At 41.6% G+C, this 27,873-nt stretch overlaps 1 protein-coding gene and 1 non-coding gene across 5 annotated transcripts; both read left to right on the top strand.

Annotated features, from left to right (window-relative positions):
• The first annotated feature begins 22 nt into the window (after window positions 1–22).
• Window positions 23–26,674, top strand: CWF19L1 (CWF19 like cell cycle control factor 1). 4 transcript variants are annotated; one of them, XM_028513732.2, is made up of 14 exons: window positions 23–150; window positions 3,246–3,330; window positions 4,128–4,206; window positions 5,390–5,491; window positions 7,717–7,931; window positions 10,090–10,208; window positions 14,586–14,670; window positions 16,288–16,428; window positions 17,251–17,365; window positions 18,093–18,172; window positions 21,813–22,022; window positions 22,885–23,004; window positions 23,445–23,542; window positions 26,284–26,674. In XM_028513732.2, the coding sequence occupies exons 1-14, from the start codon at window positions 128–130 to the stop codon at window positions 26,426–26,428; spliced, it is 1,617 nt and encodes a 538-aa protein (XP_028369533.1). In that variant the 5' UTR covers window positions 23–127; the 3' UTR covers window positions 26,429–26,674. The 4 variants fall into 4 exon arrangements, with proteins under 4 accessions (XP_028369533.1, XP_028369536.1, XP_035883039.1 ...); XM_028513735.2 differs by having other exon boundaries at window positions 76–150; window positions 4,144–4,206; XM_036027146.1 differs by lacking the exon at window positions 23–150 and adding an exon at window positions 3,442–3,491 and having other exon boundaries at window positions 7,717–7,903.
• Window positions 22,545–22,692, top strand: LOC114498342. Its single transcript, XR_003684766.1, has one exon. It is a non-coding gene; the product is annotated as a small nucleolar RNA SNORA12 (small nucleolar RNA).
• Window positions 26,675–27,873: the final 1,199 nt, after the last annotated feature.

Below are 27,873 nucleotides of genomic sequence, written 5' to 3'. Positions count from 1 at the left end.
AACTGAGCCTTCATTGGTCGAGGTGTGCTGACGTCCTCATTGTGCTGCGGGCGCATCTTTCGGAGGAGTGCGCTTCGGCGTCCTAGTTTTTGGAGGTGGTCGCAACCGTGTTTCGGTGGGGGGACCGATGGCTGAGAAACCGCTGCGCCTGTGAGTGACTCCGAATCGGAAGCCTCTGTGTGTGCGCCTGCTTCTACCCGTCGGGTGTTTTCTCCAGACGGGAAGGGAGCGGGGAAGGGCGGGGGTGGGAGCGTGGCGGAGGCTTGAGAGCTCGGTTCGCATCTTTGCGGGCTGCGGTCTCCGATCACATCTCCACCTGGCCGGGCCGGCCTCTGTCCCCGGCCGTTTTCGCTCCCGAGCGGGGAACTCGTGGAGAGACTCGCTGAGGGAAGCGGAAGTTCCCAGTGTTAGGCCTCTTCCCTGTCAAGCCTTGCTGGGTTCTGCCCTGACGCATCATTTACGCTTCTTTTCTTCCTGCACCCCATTTACCTAACCAGAGTTTCTAGGCGCGGGGCCGATTGGTAGGCCCCGGGCAGAGGGAGACGGGGTGGATGGATAGAGCCTCCGCCTTGGCACACACTTGTGGAGGGAGGAGGGAGGGGAGGCGCTAGGATCGCGGAGATGACTTCCATTCATCCGACAAGTATTTATTGAATAATTGCGGTGTGCGAGACTTTGCACCGGTGGAGTTCCTGCCTCAGTGGAGCTTATAGCGAAGAAAAACAGACAGTAATCAGATAACCCAGATATGTGTAAAATTACAGTAATGATGAACATCAGGAAGAAAAAGTTAACAGTGCTGAGTGGGTGTACAGTAGGAGTATTTGGCCTAATGCGAGAAGTGAGGATTGAGCCTTACATAATATTTTTGTCTTTACCCTAAAAAAAAGTTATTGAAATGTTTAATATCAACTTGGCATGATCAACTTTTTGTCTTGGAAAGTGATTCTGACTGCAATGTGGAGAACACATTAGAGCCAAAGTAAAGGACAGCTAGGATTAGATAGAGTGATGACAGAAGAAAAGTGCAGGGATTCATGTTTTTTTTTTCCTTTCTTAAAAAATATTTATTTTTAGAGGGGAGAGGAGAAAGAGAAACATCAATGTGTGGTTGCCCCTCGCGTGCCCCCTACTGGGGACCTGCCTCCTAACCCAGGAATGTGCCCTGACTGGGAATCAAACCCTGGATCCTTTGGTTCACAGGCAGGCACTCAATCCACTGAGCCACGCCTGCCAGGGAGATTCATGGTTTATTAAGGAGATGAACTCAACAGGGCTTGAAATATTTTGGTTGTAAGAAGAGGTCAGCACTGCTGGGGTCCAAGATTTCTTCCTTCTTCAGTGGAATAGGAAACACTGGAAGAAGGGCCCAGATGAGGAGATAATGAATTTTGAGGTGTCCTGTGATGTACAAACTGAACCATTGGCTCACCCAGAAATAATTGTAATTCCATGTGAGAACTACTATGATAGAGGAAGATCAGGATTCTGTGGGAGCACCAGAAATTGGTGACTGATAGGGACTGGAGGGCTTCCTAGAAGAGGTAGTGCTCAACAGATAAAAAATGCTTACTAGGTTATTACAGAGCTTCCTCTGAAATGCTCTATAGGTTTCTGAAGTTTTGAGAGTGACTTCTGCCCTGGCCAGGAAGACTTGAGAGATGTGCCGGGATTTGAAACATGGGAAAAATTTAGACTCAGGATGGGTAGGGCGGGACTGATAGGAGAAGTAACTACCCCGGGGAATGGCAGAGAAAGAAGTGATCAGATTGACAGGAAGGCATCTGTGAGGGAAACTTGGAGAAACTCTGGGAAGAGATCAGGGGACTTGTGGAAGGCTGTGCTTCTGCACGCAGTAGAGTGAGTTCTTTTAATGGTTTTGAGGAAAGAACATTATTGGCTTTATGTAAGATGGACAGGAAGAAGAGAAGGCATTCGAGGAAATGTGAGTGGATTCTTTACTTTGTATCCAATGCCAGAGTCATTATATTTCTCCCGCTGCCCCTGCCTTATTACAGGGCTGTCTATCACTCAGCCTTGTGGCTCTCCTCCATTCCTCCTCCTCCATTTCCCATCCTCCTCCTCTCCCATTTGTATTCAGGCCTTCAGAATTCTAAATTTCCCATGTGTCCCTTTCTTCCCCAGTGGCATTTGACATTGCCCTTTTCACTGATAACTTTACTTATAGGCAGTCGTTCCTCCAGACCACCTTTCACTCTGTTACTAAAATGATCTTTCTAAAACAGATGTGCTCACGCCACTACCCAGCTTGAAAATGTTTGGTGATGTGGACAATAAAAGCACACCAGAAAGACATAATGACAGAACAATAAGAAATATGTTTCAAGATGAGTTAAAAGACATTAAGAAAACAGTATAAGTGGAAAAAAACAATATAAATCAGAATTAGTAAAACTCAGAAATGAAATAATAGGACAAGTTACTTCACAACTTAGTGCCAGTCTGCCTCATGAACCTTAGCTCTTGCCACTTTCCACCTCCCTGCCCGATAACACTTTACTCGTACCTCCTATTTATAGCCATTTTTAAGCAAGATGAGGTAAAACTAGGTTTACAGTTGTGAGTTTGCAAAGCACAGAGTAACATTCTTGTAATATTATTTATTAATTATTGCATTATTTTCCATACCAACAACTATAAACCTACTTTTGCCCCACCCTGTATAAATTTATGATGATCAGAATATCTCCCCTTCCTTGATTGTAAACTCTGAGGCTTGAACTGTTTTCCTCCTCTTTGTACTCCTGACACGTTCTTAGCACAGTGTTTGGCTTACTGCACATAGCATATGTCAGAGTTCAGGATGTGTTTGTTCAGTGGATGATTGAAGCCCTGTACTAAGGTAATGACAGTGGAAATAAAGAGGACAGAGGGGATGTGTATGATGTTTGGACAAAGGGATCCATGGGATTTGGTAACTGGAGGGGAGAGTTTTGACTGTCCGTGACCATGTTGGTGATAGACCAATCCACAAAACTTGGGAAGTGAGAGGAGGATGCTGGTTCAACTTTGGAGGAAATGATAAGGTGCATTTTAGATATGATAGGTTGAAGGTCTTGGTGAGATCTTTAGGTGAAGTGCCCAGTGGTCAATAGCGGTTCACACGCACTGCACCTCTCAGGTAACATAAGAGAGACTGGATCACGTATCTGCGTGACCCAGGAAGGCCTGGCAGGCTCGTTCACGTTTCCTGAATTGCCTTAATGTTTATCTCTTGTTTGCAGCTTGGCTTGTGGAGATGTTGAAGGAAAGTTTGATGTTTTATTCAATAGAGTTCGAGCAATTCAGAAGAAAAGTGGAAACTTTGACGTAAGATGTTTCCTTTTTCTGAATTTAATTTTATTGTCAACATACTAAAATAAAATTGGGCTCCTTTTTTCATTTCTTGATTGAACACATAACTTTTTTTTTTTTTGTTAGATTGGGTACCTTTTGTGAGCATAGGAACTTAGCAGCTGCAGAGTAGTGGGGTAAGGGAGACCTGTTTACCTTTTTATACTTTTAAAATTTCAATCTTGTTACATTAATTCTGTACACAAATGTGAAAGCAGACTAGCAGAACATCCCTAAGTGATTCTCACCACTGGGTTTGGGAAGCACAAGTATATTTCATGAGTGTCTGGTGTAGATTAGATTAAGTCCGATGACATGAACAAATGCTTCACAAACAAAAGCATCTTAAATGTTGTGTGTGGTTACCACCTAGACTGTAAACTCCTAGAGTACAGAAGAATATTCTAAGTGTGGGGATCATGTGTTCCCTGGGTTAAAGGTTGAATAAGACAATAGGCAGGAAATGTTTTTTTATGCCCTGTATTTCTCAAGGTATCTAATATTTAAAGTTTTATATTTCACAGAGGGCTTCTTCAAGGTTGATTTCTCCATCTTTCTCTGGACCCCCCTTGTCCCCACCCCAACTTGAATTTGACAGTCACTGAGACAAAATTTAGTAATTTCTACAATTGTTACTAAAGAATTATGCAAACTGATTAAGGAAAAAACTTGGTTTGAGACCATTAGGATAATTAGTTGAATAATGTTGCTGTGAATTATGCACTATTTGATATAAATGAATCTCATATATCTGTTTAAAAAACTCATTTTAGCTGCTGTTGTGTGTAGGAAATTTCTTCGGCTCTGCTCCAGATGCTGAATGGGAGGAATATAAAACTGGCATCAAAAAAGGTATAGGAATTATTTTTGTTTAACAAATGATTTCTAATACAGTTTCAAGACTACACAGTTTTTTCTGGGTTGTTTTTCACATGTGTTAGTCATTTAACAATTTCCCTTTGAGCTCTGCATTGGTCTCAGAAGGATGCATATGCATCTAAATGTTCACCTTTTGAATTTGGTTGGAATTAGTTCCAGAAAACTCATTATTTTGTAAGTAGGCAGGAATTGAAAAAATGAAACCATATACAAGGTCTGTCCAGAAAAATTCCAGCCATTGTCAATATAATGAGAGCAGTTTTGCGCAACATCTATGTAACCTGGCAGCCAAGGAGAGTGGACTGGAATGTGCATGCAGAAACAATGGCGACCCCACTGTACTAGTTAGTGGGGGCAGTAGACACCACTGAGTAAGCATGTGTACTGTGTGGCCATCCCATTCAAAAGGATCAAGTAGGGCAACAAATCTTCATTCGATTTTGTGTTAAGCTTAAACATTCCTCTGTGGAAACAATTCAGATGATTCAGAAGGCTGCAGCTATGGGCAACAGGTGATTGACAGCTTCTTCATGACAGTGCACTCACTCGTGCATCACATCTCGTGTAGAGTTTTTGATACGAAACATCAAATCACCCAGGTGACTCAGCCCCCATACAGGCCAGATTTGTAACCGTGAGACTTCTGGCTTTTCCAAAAACTAAAATCACCATGGAAAGGGAAGAGATTTCAGACCATTGAGATTCAGGAAAGTATAACAGGGCAGCTGAGGTGACTGAGAGAACTGGGTGAGATCCCAGTGTCCTACTTTGAAAGGGAGGCATCATTGTCCTGTATATAGTGTTTCTTGTATCTTGTATCTTTACTAAATGTCTGTATTTTTCATATTACATGGCTGGTTACCTTCTGGACAGACCTTGTATATTCTTTCATTTTTCCAGTATTAGTGTTTTTTTTTTTAATTAAACTTTTTAGGGTCTATGTTTTCGTAATTATACATTGACTATCCTTTTTAAGGTGTCACTTCATCATCTTGGTGATATCATTTAATAATCAGACCATAAGGTTGGGTGTAGGATATCCTAACAGGTGATCATATTCCAGTTTTTCCTATGATTATTTTTCCTATGGGGAAGCATTTCTCAAGTTCCTAAGCAAATCTGGTAACTCTGGTGTCACGTCTGCTTCTCTCATTAGCTCCTATTCAGACATATGTGCTGGGTGCCAATAACCAGGAGACAGTAAAGTATTTCCAAGATGCTGATGGGTGTGAATTAGCTGAAAACATTACTTACCTAGGTAAGTTGATATTTTTGGTATTTTTAATGAATATAATCAAGGCTCTTAGAAAACTTGTGGCTGGATTCTTCTGCCATTACTACCTGAGAGAATGGGGGTCAGGAGGGTTCTTTCCCAAAGTCTGTGCCTGTACCCTTAAGACCACAGCATTTTTTCCCTTTGTGGTCTGGCTTTCCTCCCTCCAGTCTCCTTGTGTTCCCATAACCAGATGTATACTCTTTCAGCCAAACAGAGGAATAAATTGACTTGACTACAGGGTATATATAATTTAAGGTATATATTATGTTTAAAAAGATCTATGTCTATGGTCTCACTATATAACATGCAGCTTACTTACTAGGTTCCTAACTAGCTGTAGCTCTAGCTCTCACTGAGCTTTTGCAAACTGACGTTTTTTGTGCTGATCCTTGAGTTTTTCACTCCCTTGTCCTTTTCCTGTTCCAGGTCTGCTCTTCTAATTCCAGATTAAAGTTGTTCCCTCCCACCTGCCCTGCATCTCTCTCAGTGGTTTTTCTCATCATTTGGCCATTTCGTTTTCCCTTCACCCGTTGTCAGCCTGCGGCCTCTTGGATCACTCAGCTCACTTTTCCCTAAAATGGCTCCACCACTGTCATATTTCCCCCTTTCTGGCCTCTCAGTTCTCTGGAAAGCTCTTACATTTTCTCTGTTGTAAATGTCCTCCTTCTCCCTCCCTGCCCTAGCCTGTCTTGGCCTTTATTGGATTCTCTTCGTCTGACTGTGGCCATCCTATAAGCATTTTCATCGTATTTCAGTCGTCTTGGGCTCTTCTAGGCAAAAAATTGAGGACAGATTTTTATTTGTTTTTAACCACAGTAGCGAGATACACATTTGGAAATCCCTTTGCTGTAGCTTAACATGGGCCTGATTGACTGCAGCTCTCACTGTACTTATTACATTTGGATTAAGACCACTGCTGTAGATATTTGCGACAGCTGTTTTACCATGCGGATTTAGTGCCAGGAGTGGAAAGGGCAGCTGAGGTATTTGGGTTATTTCTGGGAAAGATTTTTTGGGATCCAGTAGGAGGAGTGAACAATGAACTTAATAGTGAATGTGTAATACTGAGCTTGAAGTGCTGGCAGAACATCCAGCATATAGTGGGACGTGGTCTCCCCAGAGTGTATAAACAAGTTGGTGCTGAAGAGTGTAGATTTTAGGGAACCGGCCTCATAAGGAGGAGAAAAGAAGCCGAGAAGAGGATCGGGTTGTTGAGTAAGAAACATGAGAAGGGAAGCAGGCAGATGACAGCATCTTGTGGTGGGGGCATATATCTTCACCTAGGAGGCAGGCAGGGAGGTGACAGTAATTCGAGGAGGCTTGGGAGAGGTAAAGATTCTATCTAGTTCATAGACTAAGTTAGGAGAGAACAGTTCCCTAAATAGACCAGTGGTGATTAGTGGCCTTTAAGAGAATGATGGGAGAGGGAAACTCTTAGATTGCAGGGGGTTAAGGAACTAAGAGGTAAACACTTAGGACAGACTGCTCTTGAAACTGAAGATTTGAAACTGAAGAGGAGGACGTTTCATTATAATTAGTATGTGTGTTCCTTTATTAGTATGTTTATTAATCAGCATGTGTCTTTATTAGTATGTATGTTAATTAGTATGTTTAATATTCTATTTCCTGAATGGGAAGAAGCAGTTGCAGAGACTCTGTAGATGAAAGGAAGGCGAAAATTGATGGAGTAAGGTCTTGAAGACACAAGCCAGGAATGAATTTAGAAAAGGGTAGAGTCTCTGATTTTTCCCTTTGAAATGTTCTCCTTCAGTTGGTAGCTGCTGCCTGCATGAAGAACATACCTATTCTAGACTCTACCTTCCTCCGAACTGCAGTCATTATTTTCTTTTAATTGACTCTCCCTATATCCAGGTGTCTGGGTTTCTTTTAATCTGTGTAGAATCTCCTCTAGAAGGCAGAAAGCCTTTCTCTTAATTAGTGCTTTCCAGCTGTTTCCATTAGCACTGGGGTAAATAGGCCAGCTGGGGGCTCCAGCGGTGAGGGATGCTGTACCGAGCAGGAATACTGATGTAGCCTCCAACATGGCGTCTAGCAGCCAGAGGGGGATCTGGGAGTTTCCATGCATTCAGACATGTAGGGAGGCATGGAGGTGGGAGAGTCCTGGCCTGCAGAGAGATGTTCACCACCATATTGACATTTCATTTTGCAGTTTTGACTAAAACTTGTCCATTTTTCTTTGAACACAGGTCGGAAAGGTGTGTTTACTGGAAGCTCGGGGCTGCAGATTGTGTACCTCAGCGGAACAGAGTCCTCAAACGAGCCCGTCCCGAGTTACAGTTTCAGTCCCAAGGATGTGTCTTCTCTGAGAACAATGCTGTGTGCCATACCCCAGTTTAAGGGTGTTGATATCTTGCTCACCTCCCCTTGGCCCAAGTATGTGGGGAACTTTGGGAATTCTTCTGTGAGTAATACTTGTTCAGCTGGCACTTTTACAAGCAAATTGCACTGGCTTAATTTGAGCTTTTTTGTTCTTTGTATTAAGTATTTCATCTCTTAAAACTTTTCAGTAGAAATTTTTTTGTGAATTTTTTTCAAGATATTTAAAGCTATATTAACTGACCAAAGCAAAAGTTGATCTTATGAAAGCTTGATTCACAGCTGAGATTGCTGAAACCTTAATTATGAATTAATGGTTCTTTAAATGATATTTTCTGCTTCAGGTTCCCTTGCTCAAGCCTCCTGTCAATATGTTTTGAGGTTCACTAATTTTCAGCAAAAAGGTTTATATCATGTAGCAGCTCTGCAGTTGTATTTTCTTTCCTTCCATTCCAGATTATAACTTTTTGGCTATTAAAGTATTTTTTTAAATCATTATGGGATCAAAGAATGTGATCTAAAAACCTAAAGATAGGAAATGAGATGTTGAAAACTTGGTACTTCTTTAATGTGAAACCTTTAATGTGAAACCCAGTGCGCATTGGGGCTCACTGTAGCATTTGATCTTAATATTTAAAAAAAAAATTTTTGTATCTTTTTATTTATTTGTAGAGAGAGAGGAAGGGAGGGAGAAAGAGAGGGAGAGAAACATCAATGTGTGGTTGCCTGTCACGTGGCCCCCACTGGGGACCTGACCTGCAACCCAGGCATGTGCCCTGACTGGGAATTGAACTGGCGATCCTTTGGTTCGCAACCCATGCTCAATCCACTGAGCTACACCAACCAGGGCTTGATCTTAACATTTTTATAAGCAGTGTAGAAGAGGGTGTACCCCAGTAGCTATCATGAATTAGAAAATACTATATCGGTGGAAAGAAGCCTAAGGAAGACCTGGAAAGGTTTGTGTGTGAGGCGGAAATCATCAGCTGACCTTCAGTGAAGGGAAATGTCAGAATGCATTTAGAGGTGAATACCAATCGATGGATGCAGAGTTCTCAGTGATGATCCAGAAAAGGGTCTTGTAGAGCACTCCCTGCCACTTCAGCACAGTGTGTCTATGACCAAATAGGCCAGGAAGATTCCAGGCATTGTCAGGAAGGATGTTGTAAGGAAAAAGGACAAAGTTCTCTCCCCCTTCCACAAACCCAGGGTTATTCTTCACCTAGAACACAAGGGACAGTGCTGATTGCAGCTCAGAGAACAAACAGTGAAGCTAGGGAAGATCCAGAGGACTGCTTAGCTGATGATGGAGGGGAGAAAGAAAGACGTGATGCTCTGTAAGGAAGGAGGAGGAGAAAGCCTCCTTCATTTTGGGGTGCTAAAAAAAGATTTTGTTCCAAGTTTATAAGTAACCTTACAAGACAAGTAATAGGGAAAAGAAAACAGTATAGTTCACCACTACCTAAGGTAACACAACTAATCTCAAGGCCCAATTTCTTGCCCTTCAGAATCCAGAAAGAGGCAAGTTAAGGCTCAAGGGAGTTCTTGCTTTGCTTAGTGGAAAGTTAACCTTGGTAATTGATTTCCAGCTGGAACCTTCTCTTAGAGTCCATGATTAACATTATGGATGAGAGATCACATAGTTGATTGTTCATGGAAGCTAGAGATGGTCTGGAAACAAGCCTAACTTTTGGCAAACTTTATAACAAGGGCGTGGTGTGCCTTCCACAAACCTCAGCTTCTTGAACTGAAGCAAAATAAAGGATTGCATGCTTATGTGATAAAGGCCTTGACTATTCCACACCGAGTATTCTGTAGGTCCTAGGGGCTCTGAAAGCTAGCTTTAAGTTCTGTTTTGTGCGTTGACGATCTGCATTGTCCAAACTGGAGGTGCACAACAAAGCATATTATAGAAGCACAGTCTCTGGGCTTCAGAAAGAGAGCTTACTTTCCAAACAGCATTGTAATGGGTTTAATAAACCCCATTTTGGGTATTAGTATGGAGGACTTGCCTTTTAACCTCTGGCTTCTGGCCGTTGTTCCTATTTTTGCATTCACAATAGCCCAGTTTCCCTGTATGTTTGAGATTCTCCAACTGCCATAGTGTGGAACCTGCTGTGCAAATTCTGCCCATGTTTGTATCCACATACAGATTTCGAAGACATTTCAAAGTGTCTTCCCCCCCCCCCCCATTTCTTGGTTACTCTCAGGACTGTTAAGATGACTGAGTTTCTCTTTACTAGGGAGAAGTAGATACCAAAAAATGTGGCTCTGCTTTGGTCTCCAGTCTTGCCACAGGCTTGAAACCAAGATACCATTTTGCTGCTTTGGAAAAGACATACTATGAGAGGCTTCCATATCGGTGAGTAGCACTGTGTTCTTTTTGAAGAATTTGCATTGAATCTTTCGTGGTAACTTCTCATGTTCATTTTGGCCATATACCATCTCGGTTCTTTTTAGTTACTCAGGCCTGTAATGAGTGACTCTCAAATCATTCAACTTCTCTGAGATTATTTTTCCTAATTTGAAATAAGGGATTGCACTATGTAGAGCCCCTTAAAGGTTTGAGGGTCTGAAGTAGCGATGCTGTTTAATCATCATTGCTTGATGTAACACAGTAACTCCTGCTTTGTTCAGGTCAAAAAGTACTCTGTATAGTCTTAATCTCAGTATAATCATTTTAGAAGTATTTCAATTTGAGAATCAAGAACTTGTATCGACTGATACTTTTTTTAGTTTGAGTTTGAAGGTGGAGTTTTAAAGGATGTATTGCAGAGAAAATAAAACCAGTGACTTATAAGTGATAGAGTTAAGTTAAATAATTTATTAAAAAATTTTTGATACAGCCCTGTCTGGTATAGCTCAGTGGATTGAGCACGGGCTGTGAACTAAAGGGACGCTAGTTAATTCCCAGTCAAGGCACATGCCTGGGTTGCAGTCCAGGTCTCCAGTAGGGGCCACGTGAGAAGCAACCACACATTGATGTTTCTTTCCCTCTCTTTCTCCCTCCCTACTCTCTTTCTAAAAACGAATAAATAAAATCTTAAAAAACATTTTTTGACACAAAAGTAACGTATGTGTTGTTGAAAGTTCAAAAAAATACAGCTGAGCAAAAAGAAGAAAATAATATGCCCTTTCCCCATAGTACCACAGTGTAAGATGTATCCATAGGTAATACAGATTTTTCTGTTATCTCCATATGTGTGTTCCAGAAAATCTTGTCCTCTGAAAACCATGCACTAAAAACAGAGGTTATGGGAACAAACCACTAAAAACCTATTCAGCTTTTAAGGATCTGAATACACATTTCTCTGCAGGACATGTACCAGTGTCCAATGGGCATGTAAAAAGATGCTCATGTCATTGGCTTTTAGGGTAATCCAAATCAGAACCACTTCACATCCACTAGGATGGTTGTAATTGAAGAGGCAAATAATAACAAGTGATGGCAAGGCACAGTGGCGGAATTAAACCCTCCTCATACATTGCTGGTGGGAATGTAAAATGGTGCAGCTGCTTTGCAGAACTGTTCGGCATTTTCTTAAAAGGTTAAGCATAGCGTTACCATATGACCCATAAATTCTACTCCTATTCCTAGCAAAATGAAAACACAAAAGTTATACATCAATGACTATAACAGCATTACTCATAATTATTTTTTTAAGATTTATTTATTTATTTTAGAGAGGGAAGGGAGGGAGAAAGAGAGAGAGAGAGAGAAACATGAATGTGCGGTTGCTGGGGGCCGTGGCCTGCAACCCTGGCATGTGCCCTGGCTGGGAATCAAACCTGCAATACTTTGGTTTGCAGCCCGTGCTCAGTGGTGAGCTACGCCAGCCAGGGCCCATAATTATTTATAGCAGCCAAAAAGTGGCAACAACCCAAATGTCCATCACTAATGAATGGGTAAATACAAAGAGGGACCCCATGCTAATGGGGAGTTGTTCAGGAAGAAAAAGGAATGGAATATTGATATATGCTACAGCATGAGTGAACCTTGAAAACATTACTCTGAGTGAAAGAAGCCAGACACAGAAGATCACATATGATTCCATTGAAATGTAATGTCCAGGATAGGCAGATCTGTTAGAGAGAGTGGGTAAGTTGGGGATAGTTGGAGGGAAATGGTGAGTGACTGCTAATAGGTACAGGGTTCCTTCTTTAGTAATGAAAATGTCCTAAAACTAGATTAGTGATGTTGATAGCTTTGTGAATATGCTAAAAACTATTGAATTGCATACTTTAAATGTGTGAATTGTATAGTACTTGAATTAACTCTTAATAAAGCTGTTTTAAAAAAAATAAAAACAAAAAACCCCATATAATTTTTAACCAGAGCTATACCAAAACCCCATATATTTATAATAATAAAAATATAGTTAAACCTTCACTAACATTTGCATCTAGAATTATGTCAGTCCATACTTTATATCCCTGTATTTTTTTTTTAAGATTTTATTTATCTCAGCCCTGGCTGGCGTAGCTCAGTGGATTGAGCGTGTGATGGGAACCAAAGTGTCCCAGGTTCGATTCCCAGACAGGGTACATTCCTGGGTTGCAGGCCATAACCCCCAGCAACCGCACATTGATGTTTCTCTCTCTCTCTCTCTCTCTCTCTCTCTCTCTCTGTCTCTCCCCCTCCCTCCCTTCCCTCCCTAAAAATAAATAAATAAAATCTTAAAAAAAAAAAAGATTTTATTTATCTCAAGAGATGGGAAGAGAGAGAGAAACATAGATGTGTGAGAGATACATCTATCAGTCGCCTCTCACACGCTCTGGCCTGCAACCCAGGTCTGTACCCTGACTGGGAAGTGAACTGGTGACCCTTTGGTTTGCAGGCCAGCACTCAGTCCACTGAGCCACACCAGCCAGACCTGTATTGTGAGTCATGCTTCTTTGAGGAGCTACTTATGATTAAAAATATCAGAGGTAGCATCCTGCGTCAACCATTTTTATTTGAAAATAATGAGGGAAACATCTTCCCAACTTTTTTATCTGTACTTGCAATTTCCCTGTGGTATTAGTTTTCTATTGCTGCTCTAACAAACTATCACAAACTTCGTAGCTTAAAACAATACAGATTCACTATCATGCAGGCCAGAAGTTTGGCACGGAAATCATTGGCCCAGTCGTGTTTGTTTCTGGAGGTTCTAGGGGAGAGTCGGTTTCCTTGCCTTTTTCAGCATCTAGAAACCACCTACCTGCTGCCCTTGGCTCGTGGCCCCCCTGCTCCATCTTAAAGCCAGCAACTCTGTTTGAATCCTTCTTACCTTCTTCTATAGCCATTTCCCTCTGATTGTCTTCTGTTCCCCTCTTCCACTGTTAACGACCTGTGTGGTTATGCTGGGTCTACCCAGGTAATCCAGGGTCACCTCCCTATCTTAAGATCAGTTCATTAGCAAGTGACTAAATCTGTCATCTTAATTTCCCTTTGCTATGTAAGCTAACATTCATAGACTGTGGGATTAGGACATGGGCTTTTTGGTGGGGGTGGGGGGTGTCATTATTTTGCCTACTACATCTGTATGTAGCTTAATAGTGGAAAGTGTTAGCAGTTCTTGAGGTCACTGCACTAGTCACTGCTTGCACTAAGAAAGACACTTTGCAGGATATTCCTTACTGTCTTTATGTATTGTTAAAGATTCCATTTCATTATGAATAAACTTGTTTGAACCATTTTGAAAGTGGGAGAAAGTTACACATGAGACAGCATGATGCTCACCGTATATTGACATTCCCATTTACCAAATATGAATGTGCTTATTCTCTTTAAAACAAGTTGTCACAGACAGACTGTATTTTGGTTTATTTCTTTCAATACTGGGAGCATAAAACATGTATCTGTGTATTTATATAAAGTGGTGCACGAGATATTTTAAAATACAGTTATATTATGTGGTAGATTCAGGAAATATCTACAATATGAAGAAAGGAAAGAACTCTTAAGCATTGGCATTTATATTAATGGTCATCTCATGAAAAAGAAAAAATATGTGTAAGTCATAATTTTTAAAAAATTAAAAATAATAAATTGCTTAATGTAGAATACTTATAAACATAAAAAAGATAAAAAATATTTTGGTGTGCCCTGGCTGGTGTAGTTCAGTGGATTGTGTGCCGACCTGCAAACCTGGGGTCACGAGTTCAGTTCCCCTTCCACTCACATGCCTGGGTTGCGGGCCAGGTCCACAGTAGGGGGTGCTCAAGAGGCAACCACGCATTGTCTTTCTCCCTCCCTCCTGCTCTCTCTAAAAATAAATAAATAAAATCTTTAAAAATATATATTTTGGTATATGCAGTACCGATATTTTTTCAATGAAAAATAGACACTCATACTTTTATATTTCTCCTAGAAAAATGAAATCCTACATGTGACTATTTGAAACTTGTTTTTTATAACTTTTTATTGCACAAAAGAAGAGAGAACAGTATAATGAACCTTCCTGTACCTATCACCTAGCCTTAGCAATTATCAACATGATGCCAATTTTACAACTCTTTTAAAGTCAAAAGTTGGAGTTCTTACTCTTTTCAGATTTGTGATGTCATTTTCCCCTAACAACAGCTCTGGGAGGTAGGGATGATTACCCTGTTGGATGGACAGGTAACATCTGAGATTATGTTACTGGTGGTGATGGACTCAGGACCCTTTCACAGCCCCATGGAGTCCACACAGTTTATCATTGTAAGTAAGAAGTAAAGTTTATTGGTAACCTGTTACCTCTCAACTGTATTGCAGAAACCACATTGTTCTGCAAGAAAATGCACAGCATGCCACCAGGTTCATAGCTTTGGCAAATGTTGGAAATCCAGAAAAGAAAAAGGTAAAGATTTGAATATTTAGGGGTAGATTGATAATCATTGCCTGCCTGGTAAATGTTTCTCTTTCCCAGTTTAGCATTCAGATCTCTTCTCAGCCACAGTGCCCCAGCTTCTCAGCGGCTCCTCTGTAAAGATGTGGTAGTAAAAGGTCAGGTTTTCTTGGGTTCTTTGTAGGAGATTTTAGACAAGTGTTTGGAAAAATAGGCCCAGTGGAACAAAGACAAAATTTCAAATGAATGATATTTTTTCCCATGTCCATGTGGTTGTCTTTGTGGGTGTTCATAAGTTTGCCCTCAGAAGGTAATCTTACATTGCTTATTTTAGCAACTTTTTTTAGCAGAAATAATAAAATCCTCCCAAGGATTCACTTAAGCCCTCCTTGGCTTTGAGACATCTTAGTGATACCTGGAATCTTGTCTTTGTCCTGGAAAACAGTACAGGTGAATGAACGAGACTATTACCAAAAAAGTGCACTGTTTTTCTTACTTCACTGAGAGCGCCTCTGATTTCTGTAGGGCCCAAAGCAGGATATTGTGGGTTGAGACAGCTAATAAGATCAGAACAATTGGTCAAGCAGGAATATGGATAAATAATCTGGAGATTTTTTTCGCTGTAACATGCCATAAGCAATGTACATGCAAAAGATAAGCAAATACATATTTTGTCTTTTCCATAGTATCTTAAGCTTTTAACCCCAAAGCATTCTTAGCAAGTTTAGGTTTCTAATTTTTTTTTTACTGCCTTTTAAAGACTGAATATCACTCATAGTATTTGCAGTCTTGCTTTACTTTCAGGGATGTGTTGGCCTCAGCCCTAAGCAACTTATATACTTCAGTCAGAGAATAGCACATTTTGAACTATGGGAAGCATTATTAAATTCATCTCAAAATTTTGTTCCATTGTACCCCCACCAGCAGTGTATGTATGAGTTTGTTTTTTATCCACATTCTCACTAGGTGGTATAAAATTTTTGTTAAAGTGGTAGATGAAGATGGTGTATCATTCTCAGTTAGTTGCATTTCCTTGATCAGTAGTGAGGTTAAGCGTCTTCACATTTCATCTAAAGTTCTCAATTACTGCATAATTAGTCTGAGATTGTAGGTATTCACATAACCACTTACCTCTTTGCTACCAGTCCCTAAGAAACTTTACCAGCATAGACAGCAGAAATTGTATCATGTCAGAGGGAAATGCTAAGTTGTCCGGTGTAGGTTTCATTAGAAAAAGGAATGGCAGCGCCGTGATTCTGCTGACGAAGTGCAGGAAGGTACAGGATTCAGCGTCGGAGCAGTTTGTCTTCAAAGCTTGTGGAGCAGTTCCTTTTGGGCTTTGTGGTGATGGTTGCTTTGTGGAAGGGTGGGAACTTTGGTTTGTTGCTTATTACTTGCCAGCCCTTGGTTAGCCCCTGCAGAGATCACTGAATTGGCATTTGATTTACTAGGCATTCTCTGAGCCACAGATGGCCAGTTGCTGCTTTTTAAATTTTGCTTAGTTTCAGAAGCAAATCTGAAGAGAAACATTTGCCAAATCTCTGTGAAATCTTTACAATAAAATAGATCAACTACATTTGGATAAACAGTATTTCCATTAATGTTATTGTATTGTTTTTTTTTCCAAAGTACCTTTATGCATTTAGCATTGTCCCCATGAAACTAATGGATGCCGCAGAACTGGTAAAACAGCCTCCAGATGTCACGGAAAACCCTTACAGAAAATCTGGGAAGGAAGCATCTGTGGGAAGACAAATTCCTGCCCCCGAGGTATGTTCTGATTGAGAGGTGGCATTTCTGGGCAGGACTGCTCCTTACATGTGTTATAGTTTAATTTGTGAGACAAGTTTAATTCCTAGAATCTAAATACTGCCCCCCGCCCCCCAGGAAATCATGGTGGTGTTTAGAAAGCCTTAAATTTTAAGTAAGCTTAGTATTTTGTTGTTATTGTTTTTAATTGTAGTTTGGGCTTAACAGTTTTATAGTTTGTCTTTTTTAATTTTTTAAACCCAAAGTTGATTCTCTATTTCTAGCTTTGCAGTCAGGGATTCAGCAACTGCTTGGTAGCAGTGTAATCTGTGATTTTACAGGGAGTGCTAGTAGGTGAAGAGGATTCACTCTGAAGAAATTTCTGAATAGCACACTTTCCTGAAATTAATTTCCCCCTCACTACAACAAGGAATGTCAAGTGAGGGGGAAATTAGTGTGCTTTCTGAGACTTTTTCTCTTTATGAGCAATCTTCTTATCTTTTAATTAAATCTCAGTTAGAGTTCTTTGAGCTGTGAAGCACAGGACTGCATTGAGAGAGAAAGGGAAAGGAATTTGGATGAATTGATACTGTTATTTTAGGCAAGAATTGCTCTATAACTTGGACTTGAACTTGCTTTTCCAAAGAGATGAGTTTGGTGGCAGTTCGGTAGGTGTTGAGAAGTATGACTGAGAATCCAGACATCTCTGCCAAAATAGGCAGAAAGGGCTGGGAGAAAAGATAGACATTACATTGGCAGGAATGTTCCTTTGGATGTGAATGTTTTGTACTTGTCTAGAGGTTAGTTTAGTAACATCTACTGTCCTACCTTTGGCCATTCCAGGAAGAGTCAGCCTGTCAATTTTTCTTTGACTTGAATGAAAGGCAGGGGAGGAAGCGTTCATCCACAGGCAGAGAGAGCAAGTCTTCCCCTCACCCAAAGCAGCCTCGGAAACCTCGTAAGTACCCCGGCTCCAGGGGTCTCCTGTGTGAGCGACCGCTCTCATTTCGGGTCTTGTTTGGGAAGCAGCATCACTAAGAGAGCCTCTTCTGGCAGTGGGAATTGTGCAGCGAGTCATTAGGACAATAATAACAATGAAATAATGCAAAGACGACTTGATTTTGAGGCTGTCTGAGACTGTTCTATGAGAATTACGGGCCCAGCTCCTTTCATGTCTGTAAAACGTGAGCTAAAGAGCCTATGAAAACTAATGTAGGTTCATAAAGTAATAGCATAATCAAAATGGTGGAAAAGACTTTAAGACTATTTCATTGAGATCCTTTTTATCTACCCCCTCATATCAAAGATGAAGGAGCTGACCTTGGGAAAACTTACTACCCAGGCATGTGGCTAAGCTGGGACTAAGTTTGGGGTTCCTGACACCCAGTTCAGTGTTCTTTCATTGCAGCCTGTTGCCAGTTATGTGCTACTTCAGTCAATGTGTGGTTGTCACTCGTGGATCACCTACGTGTGGAATGGTTACAAATTCAAGATTTTTCTAACGAAGGTTTAGTTTCATCGATAGTGGTGATGGGGTAGGAGGCGTAGTGGAGCACAGCAGGCCCAGCCCACTGCAGCCATGCTGTCTTGGTATACAGTGTTTGCAGGGCAAGAAGATCAGACCAGGGTGGTTATATGCTGGAGTGTTTGGACTGTAATAACATCTGGCTTTCTTCCATCTGAAGCTCAGCCTCCAGGACCCTGCTGGTTTTGCCTTGCCAGCCCTGAAGTGGAAAAGCATTTGGTGGTCAACATTGGCACACACGTAAGTTACTTTCATGGATCTTTTACGGAGGAGGAGACACCCATTTGTTTTCTGTGACATTATCGAGTCAGCATACATGTTGTAAAATTTACCCACTGTCAGTGTACAATTCAATAGTTGTCAGTGAGCTCACCAAGGTGTGCACCCATGACAGTTTCAGAACAGGCCTCTCACTCCTGTAAGTTCCGGCGTGCCCTTTTCCAGTTACTCCCCATTTCAGCCCCAGGCAACCACTAGTCTGTGCTCTGCTTCCATGGGTGTACCTTGTCCAGACAGTTCATACAAGTGGAATCGTAGAATATGTGATCTTTGTGTCTGGCTTCTTTACGTAATATTCTTGAGGTTCATCCATGTTGTAGCATCTATCAGTATTCCATTCCTTTTTACTGTTAAGTAATATTCCATTGTGTAGACACATACTACTTTTTGTCTGTATATTTCTCAGTAAGTGGACATTTGGCTTATTTCCACCTTATGGCCATTAGGAATAATGCTGCCGTGAACATTTGCACACGTGTCTTTGTGTGGACGTTCGTATTCACTTCTCTTGAAGGGAAACCTAGGAATGGAATTAAGTTTTAATCTTTTATGATACTGCCATGCTGTCTTCCAAAGTGATTGTACCACCTTATATTCACACCAGCAGGTATATAAGGGGTCCTGTTTTTCCACCTTTTCACCAGTTGTTATTGTCCGTCTTTTTCATTATGGCAGTTCTGCGGTTTTGTAGTGCCAATTTCACAAGGCTGCTCCCCGCCTTCCTCCCTGTCTGATAAATAGGTGTGGATCTCCGAAGGTGATGCTTTTAGATCCTTTTTGAACTCTATATTTTTATTCCATACTACTAAAAAGCAAGAAATTCTCACTGTTGCCTAGTAGTAGAGGACATAACTTCCTAGTGACAGGAATCCCCATATCCACATTCCTGGTGTGAGTGTCTGGGAACCAAGTAATAATTACAAGGTTGCTTGGTAAGCACTGAGTCAGACTATGAGAACTGGGTGATCTTGAGGATAATCTTACTTAGGCTGTGGACTCGGATGAAGCGTGTATGTCTCACAGTAAAGTGATTCTATTTCAGATTTCCCTAGGTACTTTTCCTTGAGCAGACCTCAGTTTGGTATTGAATTTAATGCTAGTCTTTGACCCACATTCCACTGGGATCCATACAGACTTAGGTCCCCTTTCATTCACTTAGAATGAAAAAAGCTTGATTTTCAGGGTTGCAGTTACACCCGTCACTCATGGCTAGAATTAACTGTTTGCTGAGGCTCCTGAGGTGGATATTTACAACCAGTTCTCAGTGCGTGGTGCTTCGACAGACAGAAACTTTAGTCCGTTTTTCATTGATTTATTTTAATTTTGGTTTCTGAGTGTGACCTTTTCCTCAACTTACCCTGAGAATCTGAGGATCCTTTATTGTGTGTGGCCTTCTATATATACTGACCAACTAGAATGTCAGTTTCATCTTACACTTTAGGTCACATCTCTTTCCTGCCTTTGTTGTTTGAGATTGAGTAGCCCCAGTCTTTTACATTTAATTTTTATGTTGTTATTGGCACACTTCTGTCTCTCAGGGGAGTGCTGATGGGCTCACACGGTTGGACAGTGGAAGCTGTGGATGAACTCTTCAGTGAGAAGAGCAGACTCGAAAAGCTCTTGCTTTTATAGGAATGCCCTTTTTGGGTTCTCTCTTTTGGCCCTTGTTTTCCTCTGTGGATTAGTTTATGCCATTCTTCTCTTCCTCACACATTGAATGGTAAGGCAGGCTCGAGAACGCCTTCTCTTTTGGAAGCTTCAGTAGGTTCAAAATGCCATGCAGGTAAAGAGGTGCTGCTTTAGGCCTCAGGGAGAAATGACCTTTCTATTCCCATCACCTTTCTGCCACCCAGGGCATGAGCCTAGGGGATAATGGAGGAAACCTGTTTGTTTCTCACCTAGCCCTGAAGCTAGAGGAGCAGAAAGCATCCTAGGTCTTGATTGTGGCTCAGCCCAGCCCCCCAATTAGGAGGCCACATGAGGATTTTAGCACCTACCTAGTAATTGGGTCTGTGCTTCCCTACACTGTCCTTTGTCTGGGGGAAACCTGTTGGCAACCTCTGGTGATCTTTGGTGTCTGGCAGAGGACTTGGAGTCCCCTCTCTACATCTATTCCTCTTCATCTCCTTTCATTACTTTCCCCCTCTGGCTTTCCTCAAGGGACACACACAGAACTATGCCAATGGCCTGTGGCCACAAATGGGTAAAAGGAGGGGAAGGCTGCTAAGAGTCCAAAGTAACTTCTTCAGAGTCCATACATTTTAGTATAGTGGAAGCATTCATTCAGGGCCTATTCATACATTTGAGATGACAGAGATAATTCAAGTACAGAACAGATTAGGTGAGAGTTTGAAAGGGAGGAAGGAGATTGCTAGTTAGTCTAGACCAGAAAGTTTCAGTTACCTCAATGTACTGAATAGATCCATATTGTAGCATCTATCAGTATTCCATTTCTTTTTACTGTTAAGTAATATTCCATCATAAAAACTGCTGTTTGTGGTGGTGACCCTCTGACATAAAGAAAAGTCTAGAGGACGCAGGCTTGTAGAGTAAGCTTTAAAAGAAACAGTCAAAAAATGGTTATTGTAAAAATTAAGAAAATGCTTTAGTGCTTATTAAGTTTAGATGAACTTTAGTCATCTGGAAAATTAACTTTGTGGATGTGCCCAATCCTTTCTGCCAAGCAGGGCATGGGCGGTCCTGCCTTTGTTCGTTCCCACTGCCTGTGCTGTCGTTCTGTTGGACTTTTTCAGTGTAAATAAAAAATAAATGGCTCTTTCCATCAGCCTTAACTTGGTACCCACCACACTAATAGTATATTTCGGATTGTTCTTTCGGAAGCTCTGGTACCTTCACCGTCCCGCATTGGTGTACATTGGCTTTTCTCTACTTACCATGTTTTTTCCTTCAACGAATGTCTGAGGGTAGAGCAGTTTTACACGTTTGGGTTTTGACAGAAATGTTTTTAGTTGCTGTTTAGCTGCCACCATCCGCTGTCGGAACCATGATTTTCTACCTTATTGGATATACTTGAGTTTGAGGTTTCTCCTTCTACTATCCACCCCATTAGGCAATATGTTTGCTTCCACTTTGTAGAGGTTAGTCAGCAGGTTAAGGTGTAGGGACATTATATGCCAATCATGTCACCTTAGTCCTTTTTGTGAGTTGGGGGTGTATTTGGGGTTAGACTGGATGTTGCTGTAGGGAGAGTGGTCATTTTGAAATCAGAAGTGTTATCTTTCTGTGGCTGATGGTGATAGTAACTGAAAAACTGTTTTCAAGTTCAGAGCCTGTTTGTTGTCCTGGTCCCTTTCAGCTCTGGTGTATGAAGCCAAAAGGCTGTTTTTGTGGTGATCAGTTGCTCCCAAATCTTTGATGCTCACAAAGAAATTTGTTGTGCATCTAATCTCATTCTTCAGCAGGTACTTGAGAACACTGTTGTGGTAATCTTTAAATCAGATTTTTAAAAGTTGGAGAATTTCTATTAATAGCCTCTTCAGCTCTTCTCCACTCCCCCTAGCTTGTTCTTTGTATAAGCTTCTCTCCTTGAAGGATCACATGTGCAGTATTGATGTTTCGCTGCTGTGTGCTCCATCTTCAGTGCTACCTTGCCCTGGCCAAAGGAGGCCTGTCTGATGACCATGTCCTTATCCTGCCCATTGGACACTACCAGTCAGTGGTGGACCTTTCAGCAGAGGTGGTGGAAGAGGTGGAGAAATACAAAGCTACACTGAGGAGGTTCTTTAAGAGCCAAGGGAAACGGTGTATTCTATTTGAGAGAAATTATAAGAGCCATCACCTCCAGCTCCAGGTAGGTGGTCTCTGCTGAAGAACTTGGAAAGGGCCCTAGGGGGGCCTACATATTGATAAATATTTAAATAATGTTAATTTCAGTAATTAATTTGATTAATATTTAAGTATTTGATTCCAATAAAAAACTAAATATTTTACTTATTTTTTAAAATTATTTTATTGTGCAATTATAGTTGTCTGCACTTATCCCCCACCATTCCTCCAAAACTAAATATTTTATATTTTAAAATTTTAACATGAATTTTCACATTAGTATTTAAATAATGTTTGTTTAAAAATTAGAGCGTCTAGTGGTAACTCCAGAGATTTCACAGGAACGTGCATTGTCAGTGTAAGTGAACTGCGCATACAGTAAGTGCCTTGTTTTAGAAAAGGAATGGGTAGTGAGGAGGGTTCCAAGAAAGATTTAGGCCTTGATAGGTAGAGTTTGGAAGAGATTGGGTGTTCTGTGTGAAGCCCAGCGTCAGTGAATGGGGCTAGCAGCTCAGCCATTTGGAGGTTGTTATGGTTAATTTGTTGTAATTGTGGTGGTTTTCTTTTGGCACATTTGTTAAGTTTTCAAATGGGCCTGACTCTGCCACAGATATTGTACAGGAGCCGGCAGAGGCTTGATGACCAAGTGACCACTCTCTAGCCTTCCCAGCGTGTGGAAGTTGGCTCCCACATGTGGCAGGCTGTCTCATAAGTTTAAGTCCTTACAGACAGGCTGATGGGGCCTGTCTGGCCTGAGGAGAGTCTCTGCTGAGGGGTATTTCTCCACCCCTGTGATGGATTTGCTCCTTCAGGAGGAACTACAGGAGGCACGACCTCCCTGGGACCTGCATGAAGAATTTCTCTCATGTCCCCCACCCCCACCCCAGGTCATTCCTGTGCCACTCAGCCGCTGCGCCACTGATGACATTAAAGACGCCTTCATTACCCAGGCACAGGAGCAACAGATAGAACTGCTGGAGATCCCAGAGCACTCTGACATCAAGCAGGTAAAACAGAAGGACAAGGATGTTCAGAGAGAAGTAAAAACCTGCTTTCTGACCCGTGAGCCTGAGGTACTGTCAAGGCATTCCAAAAATGTTGAATAGACAGGTGACAATTTGGAACAGGAGCATGGAGTATTGATTAGATTGGAGACAAAGATGGTGTTACAGCAATGCCTCAGTGCTCTCCAGGGAAGAGCAAGAAATTAGACACTTCCTAAGGCAGGAACTGAGAAGGACGGGTGCCACTGGGAGGGCCTTTGTAGCATCTGCCAGTCGGCTCCTTAAATTCTAGTTCCCCTGAGTGGCTTGCGGCCTACAGCTGCCGACGTCCTCTGTGCTTCTACTCTGAATTCTTTACCAAATTGAGGCTTTTAAGAGATGGGCTAGGATTTTAGGTTTTTAAAGCACTATCGTGTGTCCTCATGCAGTTCTGTTTATTTTAGATTGCACAGCCAGGAGCAGCGTACTTTTATGTTGAACTTGACACAGGAGAGAAGCTTTTCCACAGAATTAAAAAGAATTTTCCTTTGCAGTTTGGAAGGTTTGTATAGTTTTTTAAATTTTGTTTTTATTTATTATTATTATTTATCCTCACCTGAGGACATGATTATCGATTTTAGAGAGAAGGGAAGGGAGGGAGAAAGAGAGGGAAAGAAACACAGTTGTGGGAGAGAAACATTGATTGGTTGCCTGTCGTACATGTTCTGATGGGGGAGCAAACCCACAACCCAGGCATGTGCCCTGACCTGGAATCGAGCCTTTGACCTTTTGATTTTCAAGATGGTGCTCCAGTCAACTGAGTCACACTGGCCAGGGTGTAGTTTCTTATTTTAAATATATTTTTACTAGACCTTCTCTGAACAAAATAGTGGGCTGAATGGACAGTTAAATAAAAAGCCAAATAAGAAACAGTTTTTGCCCCAAGGAAGCAATAGTCTTAGGGCAAGTCAGATATTTACATATATGACAGTAATGTGAAAAGTACCCTAACAGTTTTGAGGAGCAGTGTATTTTGGAGATTCAGAGAAGGAAGATCTTATGTTGGATAGGTGAAAAGCTTCAGGTTGAGCCTGAGAGACAGATTTAGAGGGCAGACATTGGACTGTCAGAGTTGTAGCCTGGGAAATGGAGAGCTACCCTTAAACAGATGTTCTGTGTCTGACACTGCGCCAAGAACTTTATATGCATTGCCTCATCCAGTCTCCCAGCTCTGTAAGGCAGGTACTGTTATCTCAGCTTACCAGTATGGAAGATGAGGCTTTAGAACAGTATCCAACAGAACTTTCCCCAGTGATGGAAATGCCCCGTGAATCTGCACTGTCCTGTGCAGTAATCACTAGCCACAAGTGGCCACTAAGCACTTGAAATGTGGCTAATGTGAGCGAGGAACTGAATTTTTAATTTATATTAATTTGGATTAAAATGTAAATGTAAAATGTAACTATATATGAATAGTAGCTCCTGGAGCATGGCTTGAGAGTGGTTAGGTAGTTTGTCCATGGTCACACAGTGGTGGGTGCAAATCCAGGACTGTTGGACCACAGAATGTGAGGCCTTACCCTCATTGTTCTGCACGGTCCTAAGGTTTTGGATGTGTGTTCATTTCTTCTCCTATCAGGCAGAACGTAACAGCAACACCATACAGGGAGTGGTATGAACTAGGCAAAGACTGAAGACAGGAATTTGGTGACCAGAAGAGATTGAGTATTGAGGGGAATCAAAAATCTGGAGAAAGATTATCTGATGCTGGTGTCTGGTCTGCAGCTGTTTTTTCACCCTAGTTAGAACTGAGCTTTGAGTCAACCTTGAGCCCTTTTCTTGGTCTAATTTGTAAAGCCTCCAAGAGATTGCCACCATTGAATAAGTCCAGAAGATGTAGTTGTCTACATTTTCAGAAAGATGATTAACAAATGAACAACTGTATTGAAAGCTTCAGACATTTGACATTATCTTTGCTGTTGCGTCAGCAACAGATGCAGACGTGAACACTGATGATAGGCACGTGATGACATACACACAGGCACGTAAGCCTGCAAAAGAGAGACTCTCTGATACTATGCTCATGATGGCTGAGTGTTTTGGTAAATGTGCTAACTTACAGTTAGAGAGCATTTTGTAGTTAACAAAATACATGAAAAGATTCCCCCCACCGCCCCAGCTGTACAAGAAAGGTAGTTCTGTCTTCATTTTACAGGCAAAGAAGTAGGTTCAAGCCTTGCCCAGGCAGCTAGAAATTACACTCAGGTCCTATGACCTTAGAAATTTGTTTTCAGCTCTTCTATTTATTGTAGCTTTAAAGTGGGAAATGATCCATATAGATGTGTGAACAGATTTACAACTAATACAGCAAAATAAGTAAAAATGAATAAATGTAAAGCAGTGGCAATTAAAAGCTAGCTTGTATATGTGTCTGTATGTAGCTTCTTGTTTTTTTATTTTTTTTGATACTGAGCCTGTGCTATTGTGCTTTTGTAGCCCTGAATTCCCTAAAAGTAGAGGCAGAAAGTCAGAGTGGATTATGGTACTAGATGCCTGACTCTGCACTATGCCCTTAGCTAACTCATGCTCTAATTGGGATGACAAAACTAGAGTTAAGGCAGGATGTAATCACAGCTGGTTGGTGCTTTGTGTTATCTCCATATCTCACAAAACTGTTCTTTTGTATTTCATAAGCAAGACTTAGATGTAATCACCTGTGCTAGTCATAGACAGCAAGTGGCAGAGCTAGGAATGGAATCATCTCTGATCTTTCTGTCCTGGGGCCTGTCCTCATTCTCCCGAGCCATGTTGCCTCTCTAAGTACCAATAAATGTAGTTTCAGGTTGTTCAGAGAAGAAACTGGGATGTAGGGGGTTAAGAAGAAGCAGGCCCTGACTGTCAGGTGTGGCTCAGTGGGTTGTGAATGTGTTGCCCCTCAAACCAAAAGGGTTTGTAGGCTAGGTCCCTGGTTGGGGGCATGAAGCAGCAACCATTCGATGTTTATCTTGCATGTTGATGTTTCTCTCTCTTTTTCCTTCCCTTCCCCTCCCTCTAAAAATAAATAAATAAAATCTTTAAAAAAAAAGAAACAGAGGTAGGATCTGAGCTGGTCACTTAAAATGGGTATGATCTTGATAGAATGGCAGAGATGGCACTCAGGGAAGAGAAGACAGTATGAGTAGAGGCGGAGGAAGTCACATGCCTTCTTCGGGTGACGTTGAGGAGAGCTCTCTGTCGGATGAGGATGGGGCGAGAGGGTGGTTTCAGACTGATGCTGTTGACTTCCTCGTGTTTTTTCCGCAGGGAGGTTCTAGCAAGTGAAGCCATCCTCAATATTCCTGACAAGTCTGACTGGCGGCAGTGCCAGACCAGTAAGGAAGAGGAGGCGGCCCTGGCTCGCCGCTTTCGGAAAGACTTTGAGCCCTTTGACTTCACTGCGGATGAGTGAAGTTTTTTAAAGAATTTACAGTCTCCTGTGGGGACTGTTTTCCTGCCTCTTTTTGGTACATTCCCATGGAACCTGTCTGCACCAAGAGGCCTAAAGCTGAATATTTTTCAGAAAAAGTCACATTCTAGGATGGAAATCCTACGTTAAAAGCATGTTTGTCATCCAGTTCCTAGTATCGCTTTTGTTTATCCACATTTTCGAAAACATTTAAATTATCAAATAAAATCTACATGCTTTTCCATGGTTGGGAGGTGCCTTATCTTTATGTTACCTATAACCATCAAAATGGAGTAGTGTTTGTGTGTGGTAGGAGGAACCAGGGCTTTAGGCCCAGCTGTTATCCAAGCATCTCACAGGTGCCTTCCCCCTAGGCAACTTAAGATGGAGAAAGGACCCAGGACCTTTGCCATTTTTATAGCATTCAACTTACTGATACATAAAAAAGCTCATTCAGTCTTTCAGCAAATATTTAACTCCTACGTGCCAGGGCTTTTTTCAGACTCCAGGAGTATAGCCATGTCCCAACATGGTCTCTATTGTCCCAGTTTACAGAATTGGGAAGAAAAGGGGTGGATTTAAGAGAAGATTTCTGCCTTAGATATGTTGAGGTTTAGTGTGCTGGATTGTTAAACTCTTGGAGATCTGGATTGGTGACAGGGTTTGGGGGATTGTCAGGGTATTGGCCATAGGTGAAATTATGAGAATGAATGAAAATAAGATAGAGTGAATACAGTCATAAGCCAAAGATGACTCTCTTGGAAATAGAGTGATCATGCATGTATATGGAGGAGCAGAAAGAGACATCATGGGAGAATGCCTTATCTTGGAAGCCAAAAGAAAAATAATTGCTCCTATATATTGGGCACTTGTGTCCCAGACACTTATTTCATTTAATCCTCACAAAATATCTATGAGGTAGGCATTGCTACCTCCATTTTACACATGAAAAAACAGACTGGCAAACTTAAAGATTATGGAGCCTGGGGTTGACCAGCCCAGATTTTAAAAAAACAAACTATGCAAGGTTCATATGAATGGGGAGCTATGAGAAACAACCAGTTTCCTGCAAAGGTAGCCACATAGAGTCAGCCAGTCATCAGAATCCTGAGGTCCTCAGCATGTCTCCCTGGTTCTTCCAAGAGAGAATTAGATTTCAGTCCCATCTGTGGAGGTCAGACACTCCAGCACTAGCTATGCTGTACACCCAGCAAGTGAGGGCTTCTTCATACTATTAGTATAATCTGAGTGCCAATCATCACTGCAGTCTGCCCAGCTCTAAGGGATGTGTTCTTGGAGGTACTGTTTACAATCACCTCCAAGTCCGACACTCCAGTTCCACGGTATGGGAAACCAGAATTTCCAATACTGCAAACATTACCAGTGACCTATAGCATGACTCGCTTTTTATCATACATGGTTAACAGTCTGATTGCACTATTCAAGGA

This window comes from Phyllostomus discolor, chromosome 5, assembly GCF_004126475.2.
Source record: "Phyllostomus discolor isolate MPI-MPIP mPhyDis1 chromosome 5, mPhyDis1.pri.v3, whole genome shotgun sequence".
NCBI classification, from domain to species: Eukaryota; Metazoa; Chordata; class Mammalia; order Chiroptera; family Phyllostomidae; genus Phyllostomus; species Phyllostomus discolor.
This window is presented reverse-complemented; position numbering and strand designations above follow the sequence as displayed.

Coding starts and splice junctions, on each gene's coding strand:
- CWF19L1 (XM_028513732.2), top strand. CDS start 128: ATGGCTGAGAAACCGCTGCGCCT. Junction 3,331..4,127: donor AGAAAAGTGGAAACTTTGAC/GTAAGATGTTTC, acceptor AACTCATTTTAG/CTGCTGTTGTGTGTAGGAAA. Junction 23,543..26,283: donor TTTCCTTTGCAGTTTGGAAG/GTTTGTATAGTT, acceptor TTTTTTCCGCAG/GGAGGTTCTAGCAAGTGAAG.